This window comes from Lithobates pipiens, unplaced genomic scaffold, assembly GCF_037356315.1.
Source record: "Lithobates pipiens isolate NorthernLeopardFrog02 unplaced genomic scaffold, aLitPip1_a1.2 Scaffold_25, whole genome shotgun sequence".
NCBI classification, from domain to species: Eukaryota; Metazoa; Chordata; class Amphibia; order Anura; family Ranidae; genus Lithobates; species Lithobates pipiens.
This window is the reverse complement of record NW_027507787.1, coordinates 45046646-45067649: the sequence shown is the minus strand read 5'-3', so window position 1 is coordinate 45067649 and position 21004 is coordinate 45046646. Positions and strand designations below refer to the sequence as shown.

The 21004-nt window shown below is 44.2% G+C and overlaps 1 protein-coding gene across 3 annotated transcripts in view; it reads left to right on the top strand.

The window, feature by feature from the left end:
• NUDT13 (nudix hydrolase 13) overlaps positions 1 to 21004 on the top strand; it is a 150409-nt gene that overhangs the window by 103949 nt on the left and 25456 nt on the right. For all 3 annotated transcript variants that reach the window (XM_077454402.1, XM_077454401.1, XM_077454403.1), the window contains 2 exons: positions 4860 to 4967; positions 8083 to 8189. In XM_077454402.1, coding sequence (XP_077310528.1) covers positions 4860 to 4967; positions 8083 to 8189 — 215 coding nt within the window. The remainder of the gene's footprint in view (positions 1 to 4859; positions 4968 to 8082; positions 8190 to 21004) is intronic.

Below are 21004 nucleotides of genomic sequence, written 5' to 3'. Positions count from 1 at the left end.
ACAATATACAAATTCAATTTTAAATTACATTTAAGTTAAAGAGGAACTGCAGTCTTCTCACATAATTTGTAATAAAAACATCTTTGCCATTCTGAAGCTTCCCTCCAACCACTTTGCATATTATTTTATATATACTGTGATTCTGTACATGCCAAATATGCTGCAGAAATCTCCCTCCACTGAGTCTGGCTGCATCCATTTTAACTGTGGGCAGCTGAAGCTGCTGCCTGTTCACTTCCTGGATTTACACAGACACACAGAGGCACACCTCCTGCTCCGCAGCTTTCATTGACCCTCTTATGACTCATCCCCATCCCTTCCTGGCAAACTCTCACAAGAGTGAGTGAGAGCTGTGCATGATGTCATAAGCCTAGGCTAATGACCAGACAAGAAACAGGAAGTGGGCTGTAAAAGTATTTACTGGCAGAAAAAAAATGTTTTACTATCCAAAGTAAAAAAACAAGAGCAGAAGATTTAATAGATGGATAGATGAAAAAATGATCTGCTTTAAATATAACCTTGGATCCTACATTACTTATCTTATTTAGGACCCAGTGATGTTATTACTGGGTCTCTGTGCTTCTCTATGCAATGCAATGCAGTCAGATTGCACCTAGTGGGAGGTGTAGGCAGGGTGCTGTAAATAACATCCTAAAAAACATCGCAGTGCCCTGCCTCAGCACTACTCCTAAGAGCCCTCAGCCCTGATACAAGCAGTAGTTTGACTTTTAGGAGGGGTTATGCAAATATCAAAATGCCTTGATGGGTTGATGTCAGTCTGGAGGAGTGGGTTTTCCTAGGCAGGCTGCATTTGCATGCAGACTGTCCTATCTACCACTTACATGTGATGTGTCTGTGATTGAAAGAAGTGATATCCAGTGGTTGAAAGGGGCGGGCCAAAGACAGTTTTGGGGAGGAAAGGCCATAATGCTGGGTGTCCTCCAGTCAGAAAATGACATGAGTTCTTAATTAAAGAAGTTTGGGGTGTAGAAAAAACAAATGTTCATACTTACCTGTATGGTGCAGCTGTCCCATGTCAGCTCTAAGACTGGGAACTGAGCAATCACATGGCCAATGATCTCTGAGTTCTAGGCCTGCAATCATCGCGCTTCATTCTGCCCCCCAGCGCTCACTGGAGCGCCAGTCTGGCGAGGGGACGGGCGCAGTTGTTTTCGGCACTGCAATAACCTGCTGTCAGGCGACTCTGGGTCACTGGAAAACATAAGTAAGTGCAGCCCTGTGACTCACAAAAGGAGTATGAATTTAATAGCATTGGCCATACTATATGAGGTATGTTTTTTATGGCAGTTTGTTGTTTTGACAATATTTTTTACGTTAAACATGTTTTCTGGAAATGAATGTACCAGATGCTAAACTTTAGAATGTAGATGATTCTCAATGTTACTTACAGTTTCTGTTACTGATGGCAACACCTACATTTCAGACTACCTCTAAACTACGAATGCATGGAGACATATAACACAAATAGTTTTGGCATTATCACATGACATTCTTACAGTATGTACAGCACAAATGATTGCTAGTTCTTAAGAGATATTGTTAAGGCCTTATGCATGCTGTCCATTAAATCCCAGCATCTTCATGCATCTAGGTGCAGGATCTAGCCCCATTGCCTGCAGCTGGTCAATTTATGACAGACTGAAATACGCTGCAAGTTGGGGTGCTGTACCTAGTGGTACTTGTGTTTAGAGCAATATGGGTTCAGGGACATATGCCCTGAATGCAGGTGTAGCAAAGCTCCGGGGGCCCATGAAGTCTAATGGTGACCTCCAGAGTTAAGGACAGCTGACATTCTTTAATGTAGATTGGGTTACAAGGCATGGTAGGTGTAATGCAAGATGAACAGGTGGGCGCCAGACACTTTTTGAATGCAAAGAGATTTATTGTCTCTTAAACAGAACTGTGGGAGAGAGGGTTAGGGCCAGGACACCCTTAGGTAGATGCAATGTTAATTGGCAGACTCCGAGACTTCTATAGGTAGACAGCTATATAGGCAAAGGCCTCCAGCCGGACACCACTTCTGTATAGGTAGGACCACTGTCTCCTATGGCAACAATCTCGTAGCTGTTACTACGGTAAGGTATTCAACTTTTTGCAATACGAACAGTTCTCTTTACCCCACAATCACTCACTGTGGGTCTTCACTCAACGAGCTCCCAGTCTCTCTCACTAGACTTCAGATCCACTAGCCATTGGATCCCCTGAGCTCTTTCACTGTAGCACTCAGCATCTTCCTAAAGCGTCACCCCCACTTCACCCCCTTGACACGTTAGGTCACTGGCTTGGCACTCCACAAGCATCACCTCTGCTGTCCCACTGGGTCCCTGACTTGGCGCTCGCTGATGGTTTCCCACTTCTTCACCATCCCCGGTTGGCAAGAAGTCTGCCCTGATACTGGCCTCAGCTTACTCACAATAGTCTCCGGTAGCAAGATGGATGGTCCCCTTGTGGCAAAAGCTTCCCCTATACCTCTGACCACAACAGGTTCCCTGGCCGGCGGAACTGTTACTTTTTGTTGGACTACAAGCCCGCAGTCCCAACCCTGCACTACTTCTGGATAGGCTCTCAGATAGCCTTGCAGCCAAATGTCTGCCGGGATAGGCCTTAGGTTTCTGGCCTAGCAGCCCAGGGCAATACGACACACGTCCACCCAGACAGCCATCCAGGTGGCACAGAACCCCGATTACACGACTCCACTCAAATAAATAGGGTCTCCCAGCAGGCCAAGGGACCCAAGAAAATCACTGCCCATTGGCTGAGACACCCCATTCATTCCTAATCTGTCCTTGCAATGCTCTTGTCTTATCTAATGTCACCAGATACCCGGTCATCTAGTGACAGAAGAGAAGTGCAGCAATTCCAGAATTAGCTTGAAATCAATTGACGTCCTATCAGTTGGCCAAGGCAACTATCACTTGGCAAATAAATGTAATAGCAACCCTGCCTAAACATCAGGGTGCTACACAGGTGTGCCAGGCATATGTTCCTGAACTCCTAGGCCTGATTCACACCTAATGCATTTTTCATGCTTTTTGCATTTTGCAGATTTGAACTACAGTCCATTTAACATGGTTAACTATGGAACACATTCTGTAGCAAAATGCAAAAAATGTTAAAAATGCATAAGTGTGAATCAAGCCTTAGGGCCACTCAGTACAGCATTCAGCCACAGTTTATTTCAATCTTTTATAAAGTGGGCAATGGTGCTGGATGCCCAGAGTGCATAAGGCCTCAAGTGTATGTCAAGGCAAAAAACCCCAAAAAACATACACAGTATATCTTTTCAATACGTGCACATTCCCCCATGTGTTATCCCTTTAAAGACCCTGTGAGTACAAAAAATGACACACTAATCGGGCGAACATTTTCGTCCAAAGAATTTTTCGTACAATTTTCGTATAGTGTGAAACAACTTTTGACAGCCGATTCTGATTTCTCGTATGAAAATTCCCCAGTAGACAAACTCCAAAATTTTTATTGTACGGGAACAGAACGAATGATTTTTGTTTAATGTGTACCGTTTTCGTACTATTTTCGTACAAGAAAATTCAGAAAATAAAGATTGCGTATGATCAGAAACAATAAAAAAAAAAAAAAAACCTGTGTCGTATGAGAATTTCCGTACGAATTTCCTTTTATTGGTTCCGATTTGTTGTGAAACAAGGCTGCTGGTCTGATTACTTCCCCAGGAAGGTGTGCCCAGAAGGTGGTTGGAGAGCTCATAAATAGTAAAAATTGTAAAGCTTGGAGCAGGAGTTGAGTTGGTCCTGGGTCCCATCCTACAGGAAGAGACCCTGGCCAGAGGGGCCCCTGCCCCTAGGCGCATTCTGCTGAAAAGTTGCTGGAAGGTCATCGAGATTCCAGCTGTAGGTTTGCTGGGGGGGCCTATTCAAAAGCCTGGGTTTAAATTTTGGTTTGTAGAGCTCATTGAAGAGTACCCGGTGGAAGTTGGAGGAGGATGTCTAGCTGTCCTTTGGTATTGTGAACTTGTTTCACCCTCACTGAAGAGTGTCTGGTAAATTGACCAGATTTTGGAGGCTTAGTGACTGTGGGGAGTGTTCAGCTCTACAAGAAGGCCCTAGCTGATTACTCGGTCAGAAGAGATCATCGTGGGAACTTAGTGTCATCTACCTTCTTGGCTTTATGACACAGACAAGCTGGCAGAAAAAAGTGGCCTCTATTTACTCAAAGTTCCTTTATTTGGGGTATCCTATGCTCCCCTCCCCCAAGTCAAACCTTTATCACAGCAGGAACTGCAGGCTTTGACAGTAATGATTGTGAATTAGTAACCTACTCCAAGCTCAGACCAGTGATCATGTGACCTTTCATCTCTGACTTATTTTAGTAAGTATAGCTATATATAGTAAGTATTAACTATAGTAAGTTAAAGTGTAGCTAAAGGCAAACTTCTTATTTTTTTTAATTTTGGATAGAATAAAGGAAGGGTTATAACCCCTGTCAGGTCTTTTTTTTACATCTGTGTCCCCTTTGGGAAATTTCCTATAATTTTCTCTCCTATAGCCAAGACAGGAAGTGAGGGAATCCTGGGGTGTCACCTGAATTACCAGAACTAGTGTCCCCATTGGAAGATTTCCCCTCCATTAATGTTCTTGTGTCTACCCAAAATTTGGGATTTTCTTTTATTTTCACAGATTTTATTTTCAATGATAACGGTAAACAGGACAAATCTCCCTAATAGTGGCAGGGGTTCTAAACTCTCTCCACTCTATCCAAACAAAAATAGTGCCTTTAGTTACACTATGGGACAAGACATTATCAAGTGCTGTATGGACCACGTTTTTATAATAACTTTATAATATGCACTTTTGGCTTTATAGAGTTAATGAAAACCCTCAGCCAGCACGGAACAGACAAGTTGACCTTAGAGGAGTCAGTTCTTATTGGTTGCTCAGAATCATACACTGCGGAATTTGCACTGGACCTAGGTAAGTGGATTTTGTCAGTCTTCTATACATTTTGATGGAAAATACAAATGTTGTAAATGGCAAGTAAGATTATACTATTAATGTTTCTTTTGCATTGTATTTTCTGTTATTCACAACTGCTATAAGGTTACATTCACACGTGTATGACTCCAGAGTCATGCGAATTGGAGTAAAACTTTGACGCAATTTTGGAGGGGTGCGACTTGGATGCAATTTTGGCTTTGACAAATGATAATGCACAACTGTCGCACATATAACATTCAGGTTTGACTTTTGAGGGTTTACATTGCAGTCTATGACACTCAAGTTGCATTAAAGTCAGACCAAAGTAGTGCAGGAACCTTTTTAAAAGCTTTAAGTCGCACATATTTGAACGATTGTCATTGAAAAACATGGGGTCTGACTTGTCATTCTAATTTAGTGTCCAAACTTACATGACAAGTTGACAAGTCAAATAAGTTTGAATGAAGCCTATGAGAACGATTTATTTATTTACAGCATAAGCTTATTTTGTTGTTGATACTTCAACAGTTGATACTTCAACAATACAAATGTATGGTTATAAGAATTCCAGCTATATTATTGCCGTGTAAGAGCCGGTTCACACAGCGGGCAATGCGAGGCGACACGACTCGCCTCGCCTCGCTCTCGCAAGTCGCCCCCATTCTGTACAATGGAACCGTTCTGAGAGGAGCGACTCGAGTCGCTCCGACTCAGAAAAAAGGTTCCTGTACTACTTTTGGGCGACCTCGGGGCGACTTGCATTGACTTCTATACAGAAGTCATTTGCAAGTCGCCGCTGAGGCCGTGGCAGGTCGCGGCGAGGTAAGTCGGAGTCGCCTCGCCTCGCCTGCTGTGTGAACCGGCCCTTACATTAACCACTTCAGCCCGGACCATTTTGCTGGCCAAAGACCAGACCACTTTTTGCGATTCGGCACTGCGTGGCTTTAACTGACAGTTGCGTGGTCGTGTGACGTGGCTCCCAAACAAAATTGACGCCTTTTTTTTCCCACAAACAGAGATTTCTTTTGGTGGTATTTGATCACTCCTGCGGTTTTTATTTTTTGCGCTATAAACAAAAATAGAGCGACAATTTTGAAAAAAACACATTATTTTTTACTTTTTGTTATAATAAATATCCCCCAAAAATATATAAAAAAAATTTTTTTCCCTCAGTTTAGGCCGATACGTATTCTTCTACATATTTTTGGTAAAAAAAAATCGCAATAAGCGATTATTGATTGGTTTGCGCAAAAGTTATATCGTTTACAAAATAGGGGATAGTTTTATGTCATTTTTATTAATAATTTTTTTTTTTTACTAGTAATGGCGGCGATCAGCGATTTTTATTGTGACTGCGACATTATGGCAGACACATCGGACATTTAGACACATTTTTGGGACCATATACAAATGCAGTGATTCCTGTGTAAATGACACTGGCAGTGAAGGGGTTAACCAGTGGGTGGCAGTGTAGGGGTTAAGTGTTCTTAGGGGTGTGTTACTAACTGTTGGGGGCTGGGCTTTCTATTAGTGAACACTGATCTCTGCTCCAATCACATGGAGCAGAGATCAGCGTCACTTGTTGCTAGGCCGAACAGGGAGATGCTGTTTACAACGGCATCTCTCCGTTCAGTCGGCCCATGAGACGATCGCGGGTACGCCCGCGGCGATCGAGTCCGCGGGACCCGTGACTGGACTCACGGGGGTCCCGACCAGCACGCGAGTGTGCCGCCGGCGGTGCGCTCGCGATGGCAGGGCGGCAAATTTAAAGGGATGTAGAGGTACGCCCATTTGACTGCCCGTGCCATTCTGCCGACGTACATCGGCGTGCGCTGGTCGGGAACCGGTTAAAACTGAACTCCAAAAATGTGACAAAATCTATCCTTGGCCCCCAACCACACTGCAAAGGTTAAATGCTTCTTTAGTCCAGGGTTAGACCCCCATACACACTATTAGAATTCCTGCAAATTTTTGTCTTCAGATTTACCAAAACCATATAATATGAGGTCAAACCTTAAAGCGGAGTTCCGGCCACAGTATTTTTTTTTTTTACAGGCATCCCATCATAATGCATTAATAACCCAAATAAAGTATATATATGTTTGCTAGTGTATATGAACTATATCTTTTTTTTTTATACTTACGATTTAGAAAATCCTCTTCTGGCCATTGCCATGATGATTGTGGGCATGTGAAGCCCAATCGCAACCTCTTCCTGGATTAGAGATGAAGAGGTGCATGCTGGGTAACCAGCATGCATCTCTCGATCTAGCTTACACCTGATGTTCCGTTATGCCGTAGCGCCCATTGTTTACCAAGTTACCACAACACCATTATGCCAAAGATACAACTATGTTGGTGTCCCTTGTCAATTTTACATTGTATTTTTTTTTATGTAACTGCCTACTCCCAAGCTGTCATTTGAAGGAAAACAGCCTAATATTATTCCCCGCAATATATTCATTGTGCATTAAAAAAAGAAAACAAATAAAATTAGACATGCTATCTGCCAATAGAACTTAACCAAAAAGTGCATTCTATGCATCCAAAAATATAGAAAATATACCAAATAAAATCATTATTATTCAACCAAAAAATAAAATAAAAGCCTCATGCATGTGTCCTGCTTCTTAATATAGGGGGTCAGCAATGCCAAGAGTTGGCGAATGCAGGGGTCCGTCATCTGGAGTTAATTCCGAAAAACATCTGGATTATTCTCCTGGAGCTCCCGTAGCAAAGGCATATGACATAATTTGTCACGTTTTAATAAAGAAACCAATTTTTGGTCAAAGAACTCCTCCTCCTCCTGTTCCTGAACTGGACTTGGGTCAAAGCAATAACTTCAAGGCCAATAATAAACACGTTATTTCTTCCGATTCCGCAACATGGCTGATTGACGAACGGCCGCTCAGAAAGGAACTGAAAAGTGCGAAATGAAAAGCATGAACCAACACTCGCCAAACTTCTACTAACACAAAATTAGCAGAAGGAACCCAAAGGGTGGCGCTAAAGAGCTGAAAAACAATGTAGTACATCAGCCTGATGACCCTGTGTTACATCAATGTGAATATTGTCCTCTGCCTTATAATTGGTATATGTTCATTTTTCCTAGGGACCCTGGAACAATCCAATTTGGAGAAAGAATTATCAGGAAAGTTTACAGATTTCCGTAAAGCTATTGTGAAAATTGATGGAAGAGACGGATCCTTGTTGTCTCGGGTATTTCATTCATGTTCATATTTTTCTTTTTTTTAACACTTTTTATGTTTTTGTTCATTTTCATATTCAATATTTAGCTGGATTGCACAAGTATTGTATTACTAGGATATCCTTGGGTATAAAGCATCCATTCATCCATTCTACTAAGCTAGAAAGGCTTTCTTCCGGTAATGTGGGTAACCTATAGAAAAGAAATTTGCTTCCCAGTTCTATATCAAATACACAAACTGACCAATGAGTGTGCACAGATGAGGTCAGTGCATGATAATCCGATCAATGGTTTTGTGCTCTCATTCACTATACACTTTATATCAGCAGTTTTCTACATTCCAATGCACATTCATTGGATTATTCAGGCCACGTTCAGACAATTGGAAAAAGATTGTTCTTCAACATTATAGGCTCAGTTCACAAAACTAACACTTAAGGCCAGTTCACAGCACATGCAGTCCAGTGCGTTTTTGTTCTGCATCAAAATCACATGGAAAGTAGGTTGTATGGTTTCCAATGGCATAGTTCACACCAGTGCAGTCAGTTCCAGGGTTTTTCAGCTCCAAAAAAAAAAAGTAGAACATGCTGCATTTTTCTTGCACTGGACTGTACTGGAACGCAGTAAAACGCATCAAACATGCAGTGAAAAGCACTGGAACACATCAAATAACGAACTGGACCCTAGTATAATGGAAAAAAAACAGGAAAAAATAAGAAAAAAAGCACCTGAAATGCATCCGTAAACACATCAAAAACACACTGAAATGCATCAAAAACGCGCTAAAAATGAGCATAGATACACTCCAGATCCATTCTGGATGTATTATTGCGGTGTGAACCGGCCCTTAGGGATACAAATCTCTATTTCAGCCATTTGACTGTAATTTTTTAATTTCATTGGACTCACTAAAAATCACTTTTTTTTTTTAAAGCGGAGCTCCACCCTAAATTGAAACTTCCGCTCATCGGAACCCCACCCCTCCGGTGCCCCAATTGCCACCTTTCAGGGGGTAGTGGGGTGCAGATACCTGTAAAATACAGGTATTTGCACCCACTTCTGGGCATAGATAGCTGCAGAATCTGCGGGTATTTACACCACTTCTTGTCCCTTCCCTGCTGTCTGCTGGGAAATCCATGGGTCACAGAGACAGCAGGAACCGTCCGTATTGTGCAGCGCGACTAGTGCATGCGCAGTAGGGAACTGGGAAGTGAAGCCGCAAGGCTTCACTTCCTGATTCCCATAGCGAAGATAGTGGCGGCAGCACCCGAGAGGCGATCGACAGATCGGCTTTGGGTGCCCACATCGCGGGTGCGCTGGACAGGTAAGTGTCCATATTTTAAAAGTCAGCAGTAATAATCCTTATCCCTGTATAAAGCTTTGTGAATTGAGTGTCTTGCCCGTATTTACTGTCAACTACCAACATAAATGGACAATTGTCGTTCTCAAGTGTCTTATGCCTCGTACACACGGTCGGATTTTCCAACGGAAAATGTTCAGTGGGAGCCTTTTGTCAGAAATTCCGACCATGTGTAGGCTCCATCGGACAGTTTCCATCAAATTTTCCATCACACAAAATTTGAGAACTGGTTCTCAAATTTTCCAACAACAAAATCCACTGTTGGAAATTCTGATCGTATGTACACAATTCCGACACACAAAGTTCCACGAATGCTCAGATTGAAGCAGAAGAGCAGCACTGGCTATTGAACTTCATTTTTCTCGGCTCGTCATACGTGTTGTACGTCACCGCGCTCTTGACGTTCGGAATTTCCGACCAACTTTATGTGACCGTATGTATGCAAGACAAGTTTGAGCCAACATCTGTCAGAAAAAAAAACATGGATTTTGTTGTCAGAATGTCCAATCGTGTGTACGAGGCATAAGAGTGTTTCCTTAAAGAGGAACTGCAGTCTGTTCACATAATTTGTAATAAAAACATCTTTGCCATTCTGAAGCTTCCCTCCAACCGCTTTGCATATTATTTTATATATACTATGATTCTGTACTTGCCAAATACGCTGCAGAAATCTCCCTCCACTGAGTCTGGCTGTATCCATTTTAACTGTGGGCAGCTGAAGCTGCTGCCTGTTCACTTCCTGGATTTACACAGACATACAGAGGCACACCTCTCATTGGCCCTCTTATGACTCATCCCCCCTCCCTTCTTGGCAAACTCTCACAAGATGTCAAACGCCTAGGCTAAATGACCAGACAAGAGACAGGAAGTGGGCTGTATAAGGTATTTACTGGCAGAAAAAAATGTTTTACTATCCAAAGTTAAAACAACAAGGGCAGAAGATCTAATAGATGGAAAGTTGAAAATAAGACTGAAGTTCCGCTTTAACCACTTGATGACCGCCCTATAGCAGTTTTAAAGCTACAGGCCGTGAGCTGTGCACCGGATCACGTGTATATACAGTACATGATACCACACTTCCACCTGTGGGGGGCGCACCATTTCTGCTGTGATTATTCACAACATAAGCCAATCTGCGGGTCCTGGGGACTCAATGTCAGGCAGAGACTCAGAACAGAGGTCTGCCTATGTAAACAAGGCAGAGTTTAGGACTGACAGGGAGGAAGGGATGAATTTCGTGTTCCTGCAAAGCAGGGATTAAAAATCCATGTCTTCCACTAGTAAAAGCGGCACATACAGTACAAAAAAACACTGGTTAGGCACAGTTAACCCTTTGACCACCCTAGATGTTTAACCCCTTCCCAGCCAGTGTCATTAGTACAGTGACAGTGCATATTTTTAGCATCTGTATTTGTGTCAATGGTTCCTGCAAAGTGTCAAAAGTGTCCGTTAGTGTCCGATTATCCACCACAATATCGCAGTCCCACTATAAGTCGCTGATCGCTACTATTACTAGTATAACAAACAAAAATTCCTGTATATATCCCATAGTTTGTAGACGCTATAACATTTGTGTAAACCAATCAATATACTTTTAATGAATTTTTTTTTTTACCAAAAACATGGAGTAGAATACAATTTTTTTAGTGAATGTTTTATAGCAGAAAGTGTATATATATATATATATATATATATTTTTTTTTTTCCAAAACTGTCATTCTTTTTTTGTTTATAGCGCAAAAAATAAAAAACGCAGTGTTAGGCTTCATGCACACGAGACGCAGATGCAAACGCTGCTGGACACATGTTGAAACCGGCGTTTAGAAACGCGCGTTTTGCCGCGATTTTTACCGCGATTTAGCGGCGTTTTACCGCGTTTTACCGCGTTTGCATCTAGAAGCGTTTAGTTAAGCTAACATCATAGACCCTCCCCAGCTCAAAAATTAACTATTTCAGCAATTTTGTGAGACCAGAGTGAGTAGCAGCAGCTGTGAGAGCTGCAGTGTACTTGTATTTAGCGTGTCACTTGCCACGGCACCTGCCACAAGTTGTGGATTGTCCACTTGCCACGTGACTTGCCACATCACCTGCCACGTCACTTGCCATGTCATCTGCCACAAGTTGTGGATTGTCCACTTGCAACGTCACTTGCCACGTCACTTGCCACAAGTTGGGGATTGTCCACTTGCCACATCACCTGCCACAAGTTGTGGATTGTCCACTTGCCACGTCACTTGCCACATCACCTGCCACGTCACTTGCCACGAGATGTGCATTGTCCACTTTCCACGTCATCTGCCATGCCACCTGCCACAAGCTGTGGATTGTCCACTTGCCATGTCACCTGCCACATCACCTGCCACAAGTTGTGGATTGTCCACTTGCCACGTGACTTGCCACATCACCTGCCACGTCACTTGCCACATCACCTGCCACAAGTTGTGGATTGTCTACTTTCCACGTCACTTGCCACATCACCTGCCACGTCACTTGCCACGTCACCTGCCACAAGTTGTGGATTGTCCACTTGCCACGTGACTTGCCACATCACCTGCCACGTCACTTGCCACGTCACCTGCCACAAGTTTTGGATTGTCCACTTGCCACGTCACTTGCCACGTCACTTGCCACATCACCTGCCACGTCACTTGCCACAAGATGTGGATTGTCCACTTTCCATGTCACCTGCCATGCCACCTGCCACAAGTTGTGGATTGTCCACTTGCCACGTCACCAGCCACATCACCTGCCACAAGTTGTGGATTTCCACTTGCCACGTGACCTGCCACATCACTTGCCACGTCACCTGTCACAAGTTGTGGATTGTCCACTTTCCACATCACTTGCCACCTGCCATGTCACTTGCCACAAGCTGTGGATTGTCCACTTGCCACGTCACCTGTCACGTCACTTGCCACGTCACCTGCCACAAGTTTTGGATTGTCCACTTGCCACGTCACTTGCCAGGTCAGCTGCCACATCACTTGCCACAAGATGAGAATTGTCCACTTGTCACATCACCTGCCACATCACTTGCCACATCACCTGCCACGTCACCTGCCACAAGTTGTGGATTGTCCACTTGCCACGTCACTTGCCACATCACCTGCCACGTCACTTGCCACGAGATGTGGATTGTCCACTTGCCACGTCACTTGCCACGTCACCTGCCACGTCACTTGCCACGTCACCTGCCACAAGTTTTGGATTGTCCACTTGCCACGTCACTTGCCACGTCAGCTGCCACGTCACTTGCCACAAGATGTGGATTGTCCACTTGTCACATCACCTGCCACATCACTTGCCACATCACCTGCCACAAGTTGTGGATTGTCCACTTGCCACGTCCCTTGCCACGTCCCCTGCCACGTCACCTGCCACAAGTGGATTGTCCACTTGCCACATCACTTGCCACATCACCTGCCACAAGTTGTGGATTGTCCACTTGCCACGTCCCCTGCCACGTCACCTGCCACAAGTGGATTGTCCACTTGCCACATCACTTGCCACATCACCTGCCACAAGTTGTGGATTGTCCACTTGCCACGTCACCTGACACAAGTTGTGGATTGTCCACTCTCCACGTCACTTGCCACATCCCCTGCCACAAGTGGATTGTCCACTTGCCACGTCACTTGCCACGTCCCCTGCCACAAGTGGATTGTCCACTTGCCACGTCACTTGCCACGTCACCTGCCACAAGTTATGGATTTTCCACTTGCCACGTCACCTGCCAGGTCACTTGCCGCGTCACCTGCCAGGTCACTTGCCGCGTCACCTGCCAGGTCACTTGCCACGTCACCTGCCACAAGTTGTGGATTGTCCACTTGCCACATCACTTGCCACCTGCCATGTCACTTGCCACAAGTTGTGGATTGTCCACTTGCCACGTCACTTGCCACCTGCCATGTCACTTGCCACAAGTTGTGGATTGTCCACTTGCAATTGCAATTGTTTAAAATATTTTTCTAATGGTTTTTCATCATTTGCAATCATTTTTGAGATTTTTAATGTAAAAAAAAAAGGTCACCTTTAAAAACGCATATAAACGCAAACGCGCTAAACACGGTAGCGGCGTTTTGCCGCGTTTTACCGCGTTTTGCCGCGTTTTGCGTCTGAAACGTGGAAATTTTTGTTTCTGAACGCATTTTTTTGCTTCTGGAAAAACGAGACTAAACGCAACTGCATAAAAACGGAAAAAAACGAGACTGTGTGCATGGACACATAGGATAACATTGAATGAGTTCAGGGGCAGTTGAAAAAACTGTCCAACTGCATCTGAACGCGCGTTTAACTGCGTCTCGTGTGCATGAGGCCTTAATCAAATGGTGCCAAAAGAAATCTCTATTTTTGGGAAAAATTATACAAACTTTATTTGGGTACAGCTTTGCAAGACTGCACGAATGTCAGTTACAAGAAAACATAGTGACATATCGCAAAAAAAAAAATGCTTGGTCATGAAGGGGGGTAAGCCTTCCGGAGGTCAAGTCGTTAGAGTGTAACTATGGGCAAAAAAAAAATTACATATAGTATATATTCTGTTACTAGCATTAAAGTGTTATTAAACTCAAAACCAAAAATGTAACACGTTGCCACTTACCAATCATTAAGCCCCATACACACTATCAGATTTTCTGCAGATTTTCGTCTTCAGATTTACCAAAATCATGTAGTGCAAGGGGCCTGCCTGATTGCATACACATTTAAACTCCTAAGGTTTGACCTCATATTATATGGTTTTGGTAAATCTGAAGGAAAAAATCTGCAGAAAATCTGATAGTGTGTATGGGGCTTGAGACTGCATTAGATTTATTTTTTTACACTTTCTTCCCCTCTGTTATCACCTGGCAATCTGGCCAGCGACACACCTTCTATAATAGAGTGCCCCCACTCTGGATGAGGGAGCACAGGGGCAAATTCGGACAGTAGCATTGTCAGTCTGGCAGAAGGGGGTGTTGGATGTACTAGCAGATTTGAAAAAACTAACAAATTGAAGCCAAACTAAAGCTGGACACTGCAGTTACAAAAGCAGATACAGCAGTTTTTCTTTCCTTTTGGGATAAAAGTTTTAGATGAATAAGATAAAGCTGATCATTGTTAGCATAGCACACCTTCAGTGATAAACGGTTTGTCACATCCCTCAAACTGATACATTTACAGGAAAGCTTGTTCTGTTGAAAAACTGCAAACTTACTGGCCAGGTTACCAGATAAAAATAACGGAAAGAAAGCCTAAAAAAGAAAACGAATGCAGCCACCACATCTAAGAATTGGTAAACTGCAATATAATAAATGTTTGCTTTTGGATTTAATACTGCTTTAATATAACATGTGCTACTGGCTGATCACCAGGTGAAAATAAGGGAATGAAGCTTGAAGAAAATGAAAACGAATGCAGCCCTCACATCCATTGATTGGTAAGCTGCAATTTTTTGGGGAAAAAAAAAGATACAATACATTACATCTTTATTTTTTCATAATGTGCTAGTGTGTGATGCACTTAAAGTGAAATTCCACTAGTTTTTCAGTTCATTAACCGCTTCCCACCCGCCCTATAGCCGAATGACGGCCTTAGAGTGGGCGGCTTCCTTCGCCTGGCCGTCCCTGGACGGCCTGGTGTTTACTTCCGCAATGCGCGCCGCCGCGGGCGCGCATCGCGGAAGTTCTGTGTTTGCCGTGTCCCCCGGGGACAGGCAAACACAGATCGCTGTAAACGGCCAATCACAGCGGCCGTTTACAGCGTGATCGGCGTGTCCAATGGGAGATGATCTCATATGTAAACATATGAGATCATCTCTCAGCGCCGCTCTCCCTCCTCACACAGACAGCGTGTGAGAGGGGAGAGAAGAACGGCTGCAGCAGCCGTCAGTGTACAGAAGAAAAAAAAAAAAAAAAGTGTAAAAAAAAAGTTTAAAAAAAAGTGCCATCCTTCCCCAGTGCCATCCCCCCCAGTGCCATGCCATCCCCCCCCAGTTCCATGCCCCCCCCAGTGCCATCCTGCCCCAGTGCCATCCTGCCCCAGTGCCATCCGCCCCAGTGCCATCCACCCCAGTGCAATCCACCCCACCCCAGTGCCACCTGCCTGCAGTGCTATCTGTCCCCAGTGCCACCTGTTGTCAGTGCCATTTGTCCCCAGTGCCATCTGTCATCAGTGCCACGTATAAGTGGCATCTGTCATCAGTGCCACGTGTTATTAGTGCCACATAGTGCCATCTGTCATCAGTGCCACGTATTAGTGCCATCTGTCATCAGTGCCACGTATCAGTGCCATTTGTCATCAGTGCCACCTGTCAGTGTCACGTGCCATCTGTTGTCAGTGTCACGTGTCATCAATGCCACTTATCAGTGCCATCTGTCATCAGTGTCACGCGTCATTGGTGCCACGTATTAGTGCCATCTGTCACCGGTGGCACGTATTAGTGCCACGTATTAGTGCCACGTGTCATCAGTGCCACGTATTAGTGCCACGTGTCATCAGTGCCACGTATTAGTGCCACGTGTCATCAGTGCCACATATTAGTGTCATCTGTCATCAGTGCCACATATTAGTGCCATCTGTCATCAGTGCCACATGTCATCAGTGCCACGTATAAGTGTCATCATTGCCACGTATCAGTGCCATCTGTCATCAGTGTCACGTGTCATTGTCCTGGTATTTCAAAAGTGTAATAAGTAGTCAACAAGTTAGATGTGTAATTTATGCTTCTAGAACACGTGATGGCGCTCCCTGCATGTTGGGCCTCTCTATGTGGCCAGGCTGTGAAAAAGTCCCACACATGTGGTATTGTAATACTCAGGAGGAGTAGCAGAATTTTTTGGGGGGTGTCATTTGTGGTATACACATGCCATGTGAGAGAAATAACCTATTACAATGACAATTTTGTGGAGAAAAATAAAAAAAATGAAAAATCTTCATTTTGCAAAGAATTGTGGGAAAAAAATGACAACATCAAAAAGCTCACTATGCCTCTTACTAAATACCTTGGAATGTCTACTTTCCAAAAAGGGGTCATTTGGGGGGTATTTGTACTTTCCTGACTTGTTCGGGTCACAAGAAATGAGATAGGCCACCAGTACATCAGATGTGATCAATTTTGTGCGATTCGCACCACAGCTTGTAGACTCTCTGACTTTCACAAAGACCAAATAATATCCACTAATTTGGGTTATTTTTACCAAAGATATGTAGCAGTATAAATTGTGGCCAAAATTTATGAAGAAAAATTAATAATTTGCATAATTCTGTCACAGAAACAAAGAAATATGCGTTTTTTTTCAAAATTTTCAGTCTTTTTTCATTTATAGCGCAAAAAATAAAAACCCCAGAGGTGATCAAATACCACCAAAAGAAAGCTCTATTTGTGGGAAAAAAAGGACAAAAAATTCATTTGGGTACAGTGTTGCATGACTTAATTGTCATTCAAAGTGTGAGAGCACCGAAAGCTGAAAATTGGTCTCGGCAGGAAGGTGTTTAAGTGCCCAGTAAGCAAGTGGTTAAGTGCTGCTTCACACTATTGTGATGCCAGACATTGCATGTAATTCGCAGCGCCACTGCTGTTCACATTACATGCGATGTCTGTGCGGTGCGATGTCTGCCATACAGATAGTATGGCTGATATCGCACCGTATTCGGTCCAAACGCGTACAGGACCCTTTTTGCAGGTCGGACCAGAATTGGATCGCATGTGTGTTCACAAATATGCGATCCGATTCATGTCCGAACTTTAAGTTCGCAGTGCAATATGCAAGCTGAAATGGGGGTGTCGTTAACATATAATGACACTCCCCAGCAGTTTGCATATGGCAGTGTGAACTGCCATGCATGTCGGGTGCGATGCGGGAACCCGCAGTTGATTCGCAGGGTTCTTGTATCGCAGTAGTGTGAAGCGGCACTAAAGGTCAGCAGCTACAAAAAGTGTAGCTGCTGACTTTTAATAAACACTCACCTGTCCCACGGTCCAGTGATGTGGCTGCCCGAAGCCCCTGCTTTCTCCCCCACCTCTCCACGGCGCCGGCATCCCTAGTGTGGGCACCCGGCTGTGATAGCTTGCGGCTTCACAGCCGGGTGCGCACTGCAAATGCACGAGTCACGCTGCGCTGTCCTGAATGGCCGAGCAATCTTATGGGACCTGTGACGTGTCCCAGAAGATTTCAGGAAGGGAGGAGGGGAGAAGAGGAGATGCCTAGACAGCGCGGGCAGAAGTTGGAGCTGGGTACCTCTCAAAAACTAGGTACCCCCCCCCCCAAAAAAAACAAACATGCCAAATGTCAGGGGGTTTGGACTAATTACAGCAAGTTGTTCCACGTTTGGGTGGCACTCCACTTTAACTTGCCGGGAGAGGATTGTTTTTCCTTTCTTTTTTGCGGTTTACTATCGCTTTAAAGTCATGCATCCTTCTTATTGCAATATACAATCATTTATTTGCATTTATGGGTGCCATTTATAGGCCAAACAGATAAATGGCAGTTTGTTTATAAAGCGCGTGAAGAGCGATTGGTGAATTCTCTCAGATTTGTTATGCCAGCAATCCAGGGAATCTGAAACTGATCTACTTCACCGGTCTAGTTCCCATGGCCACATATCAATATCGCACAAACTGGTAAAGGGGTCCTTTGTAACCCTTAATAGTCTCCAGATACAGACTAGATGCTGTTTGCTGGCTGAAAATTGTTATCCCGAACCCCATTAGCTTTTCTCTCTGACACAGAAAATATGTAGCAATAGAGTGTTTGCAGGTATCAGACAATAGGAGTACTTGAGATTCTCCTTTATGTTCTGTAGCCGAGAGGCTGAAAAGTGGCTCCATTGAATAACAGCTGTGCTGACAAACGCATGTTCAATCTTCAGATCCTAAGCTTCACAAAATGAGCCCATCTGAGCCTCACTGGTTAGAACGTTTCTGAAGTACAATCTTGCCATGGGGACTTCAATAAGAGGGCAGATCATTGCTAAGCTGTGAAACAAAGAAGCTTCACACAAGTCTGAATGTTCAGTTTTCACCACAGTGATGAGAAAATTCGAACAAGCAAGATGCAACATTTTTCTAGAGCAATTACATTTCAAAGGCCCATATACATGACCAGATTATCGGACGAATTTTCATCCGTTTTTTGCATGTTACTAGTCTCATATCGAAAGTGAAGAGGTTACTCACCATACGAAAATTCTCATATGACAGAATTCAACGTCAGAAGTGATGTGCGTTGAATTATTTTTTATGTTTAGTTTCTGAGCATGCGTAGTCTAGCTCTTACAAATTTTTTTTCAGCCGAAAACTGTACTAATTAAATGAAAATCGGACGTGGTTTACTTCCGTTTTTCTGATCGTGTGTACGCGCCTAAGGACCCTTTCACATGGATGATCCGTTCAGGCCCGCCTGTCAGTTTTTCAAGCGAACCTGAACGGATGCTCCATAGAGCTCTATGGAGCGTCAGATGTCAGCAGTGACATGTCCGCTGACATCCGACCTGCTTTGATCCGAATAAGGGCGACGGAGGAAAAAGCTATTTTTCCATCCGTCATCGTATCGGACCGCAGTGTCCGTCGTCGAGAGCGGTGATGTGACAAGTCTGTCCCAGCGCAGTGTGCAAAGACGGACCTGTCATCTTCCTGCTCAGCGGAGATCACTTCGGCGATCCCCGCTGAGCAAGCGGATATCCACGGGGCAGATCAGCACTGATCCGCCCCGTGTGAAAGGACCCTTAAAGTGGTTGTAAACCTGTACAGACCACTTTGACCTACAGGTAAGCCTAGATTAAGGCTTACCTGTAGGTCCAGTAAATATCTCCTAAACCTACACGGATTAGGAGATATTTACAAAAAGAAAGGCACCGCTGTCTACGGCACGCAGGTGCACTGAGCATGCCGCTGCTAACGGCGATATGCCGTTAGTGGCGGCTCCCATGCGCATGCGCGGGAGTGATGTCATCACTGCTCCAGCACTGTGAGTAGCCCGAGCAGCGATACCCGGAAGAGGATGGACACTCCGTACTACAGGGGACAGAGGTGACATCGCTGGCTCCTGTGTCAGGTAAGTGACACATAATGGGCTACTATGGGATGCATAGTAGCCCATTATGCTTTACCTTTAAAGGGAGACAAAGAAGAAGTAAACCCATCAGGGTTTACGTCCTCTTTAACAGAGAAGTACTTTTGGATGACGTTTGCAAAGTCATTAAATAAACATTTGTTTAAAAATCTATTAGATTTTTTAAAAAAAGGCAGCAGTGCTTGCCGGTGTAAAATAGAAATACACTCACAGCAATATAGTGCGAAAATATATATAACTGTGAAAATTTATAATCTAGTACTTGCAGCTGCTGTTCCAAACCTAGTGGTTAAAGCAATGATATACAGACAGTGTGTGTGATGTGCTTACTGCCCTCTAAAAAGAAATCTGCAGTGGATCGCTACTTAGAGGGCATTTTAGCAGCAATCCTGCTACTTCCTGAATGCCTGAATTTTTTCCCATCCCAAGGGGGTATGTAGTAAACAAAATTACAGAGCAACAGCAAGCCATGTGTTTCCAGCGCTCTCCCATTAAATTCAGTGCCTGCCACCTGCCAAGCGCCGCGTGCCACCTTTCAAACTCGGCAACTTGAATTAAAAATGCCACAAAGCATCGCAGCCCTGGAATGTGTACAGCCCTATCAGACTGTAATGTTAGCATTTGGATGGGCAGTAAAACTGTGACTCTTTTACTTGTTTTTACCTCCTCCCAGCCACCCCTCTAAAAGAGTCCTTAAGCCCCTTTCACATGGGGCAGACTCCACCTGGAGTCCATCTGCTCAGCGGGGAATTTGTCTGCTGATCCCCACTGAGCAGATGGATGACAGGTCCTTGTCTGTTACGCTTATGCAGAGTGGGCACAAACACAGCCCGTTCTCCTCTATGGGCAGTCCAATCTGGTCTTCTTAAAAAAAAAACGGACAGGAAGGCCTAATAGATCTTCCCATTTGAAAGACCCCTTGGTGTTTGGCCAGTGTTGGGATTCAGAAAGCATTTTTTTTTTTTTTTGCCGGGACTCAAAAACTGGAGGTGGAAGTGTTTTTATTGAACAAGGCTGAAGCAGCACAGGTCCTCATTAAACTCCTTGTTAGGTGGCACCTAGACAAGTGCCCGGCCCTCAAAAGAGTCAAGCCGCTCTGCACAAGGGTCCTCTGCATTCCCTGTTTGCAGGTATGTAAATAGACTTCCACATTGCCCTGTTAAATAAGGTCACACTGAAACATACTGAGTAACAGGCACGTCCTGGGGATTTTCCTTTCTATATGATGGATATCTTACAAGTTCTAACGAAGGGGGTGGTGAAAGTGCCTCCGGGGGGAGTTATACCAGTATCTTCACTGTGAATTTCTTCCTTGAGGTCTACAGACTTGCTGTAACAGAAGCATAATACAGCCAGAAGCAGATATTTTGTTTAATAGCTTTATACCATGCGAGGAGCAGGTCTAGCTCACCTCTTG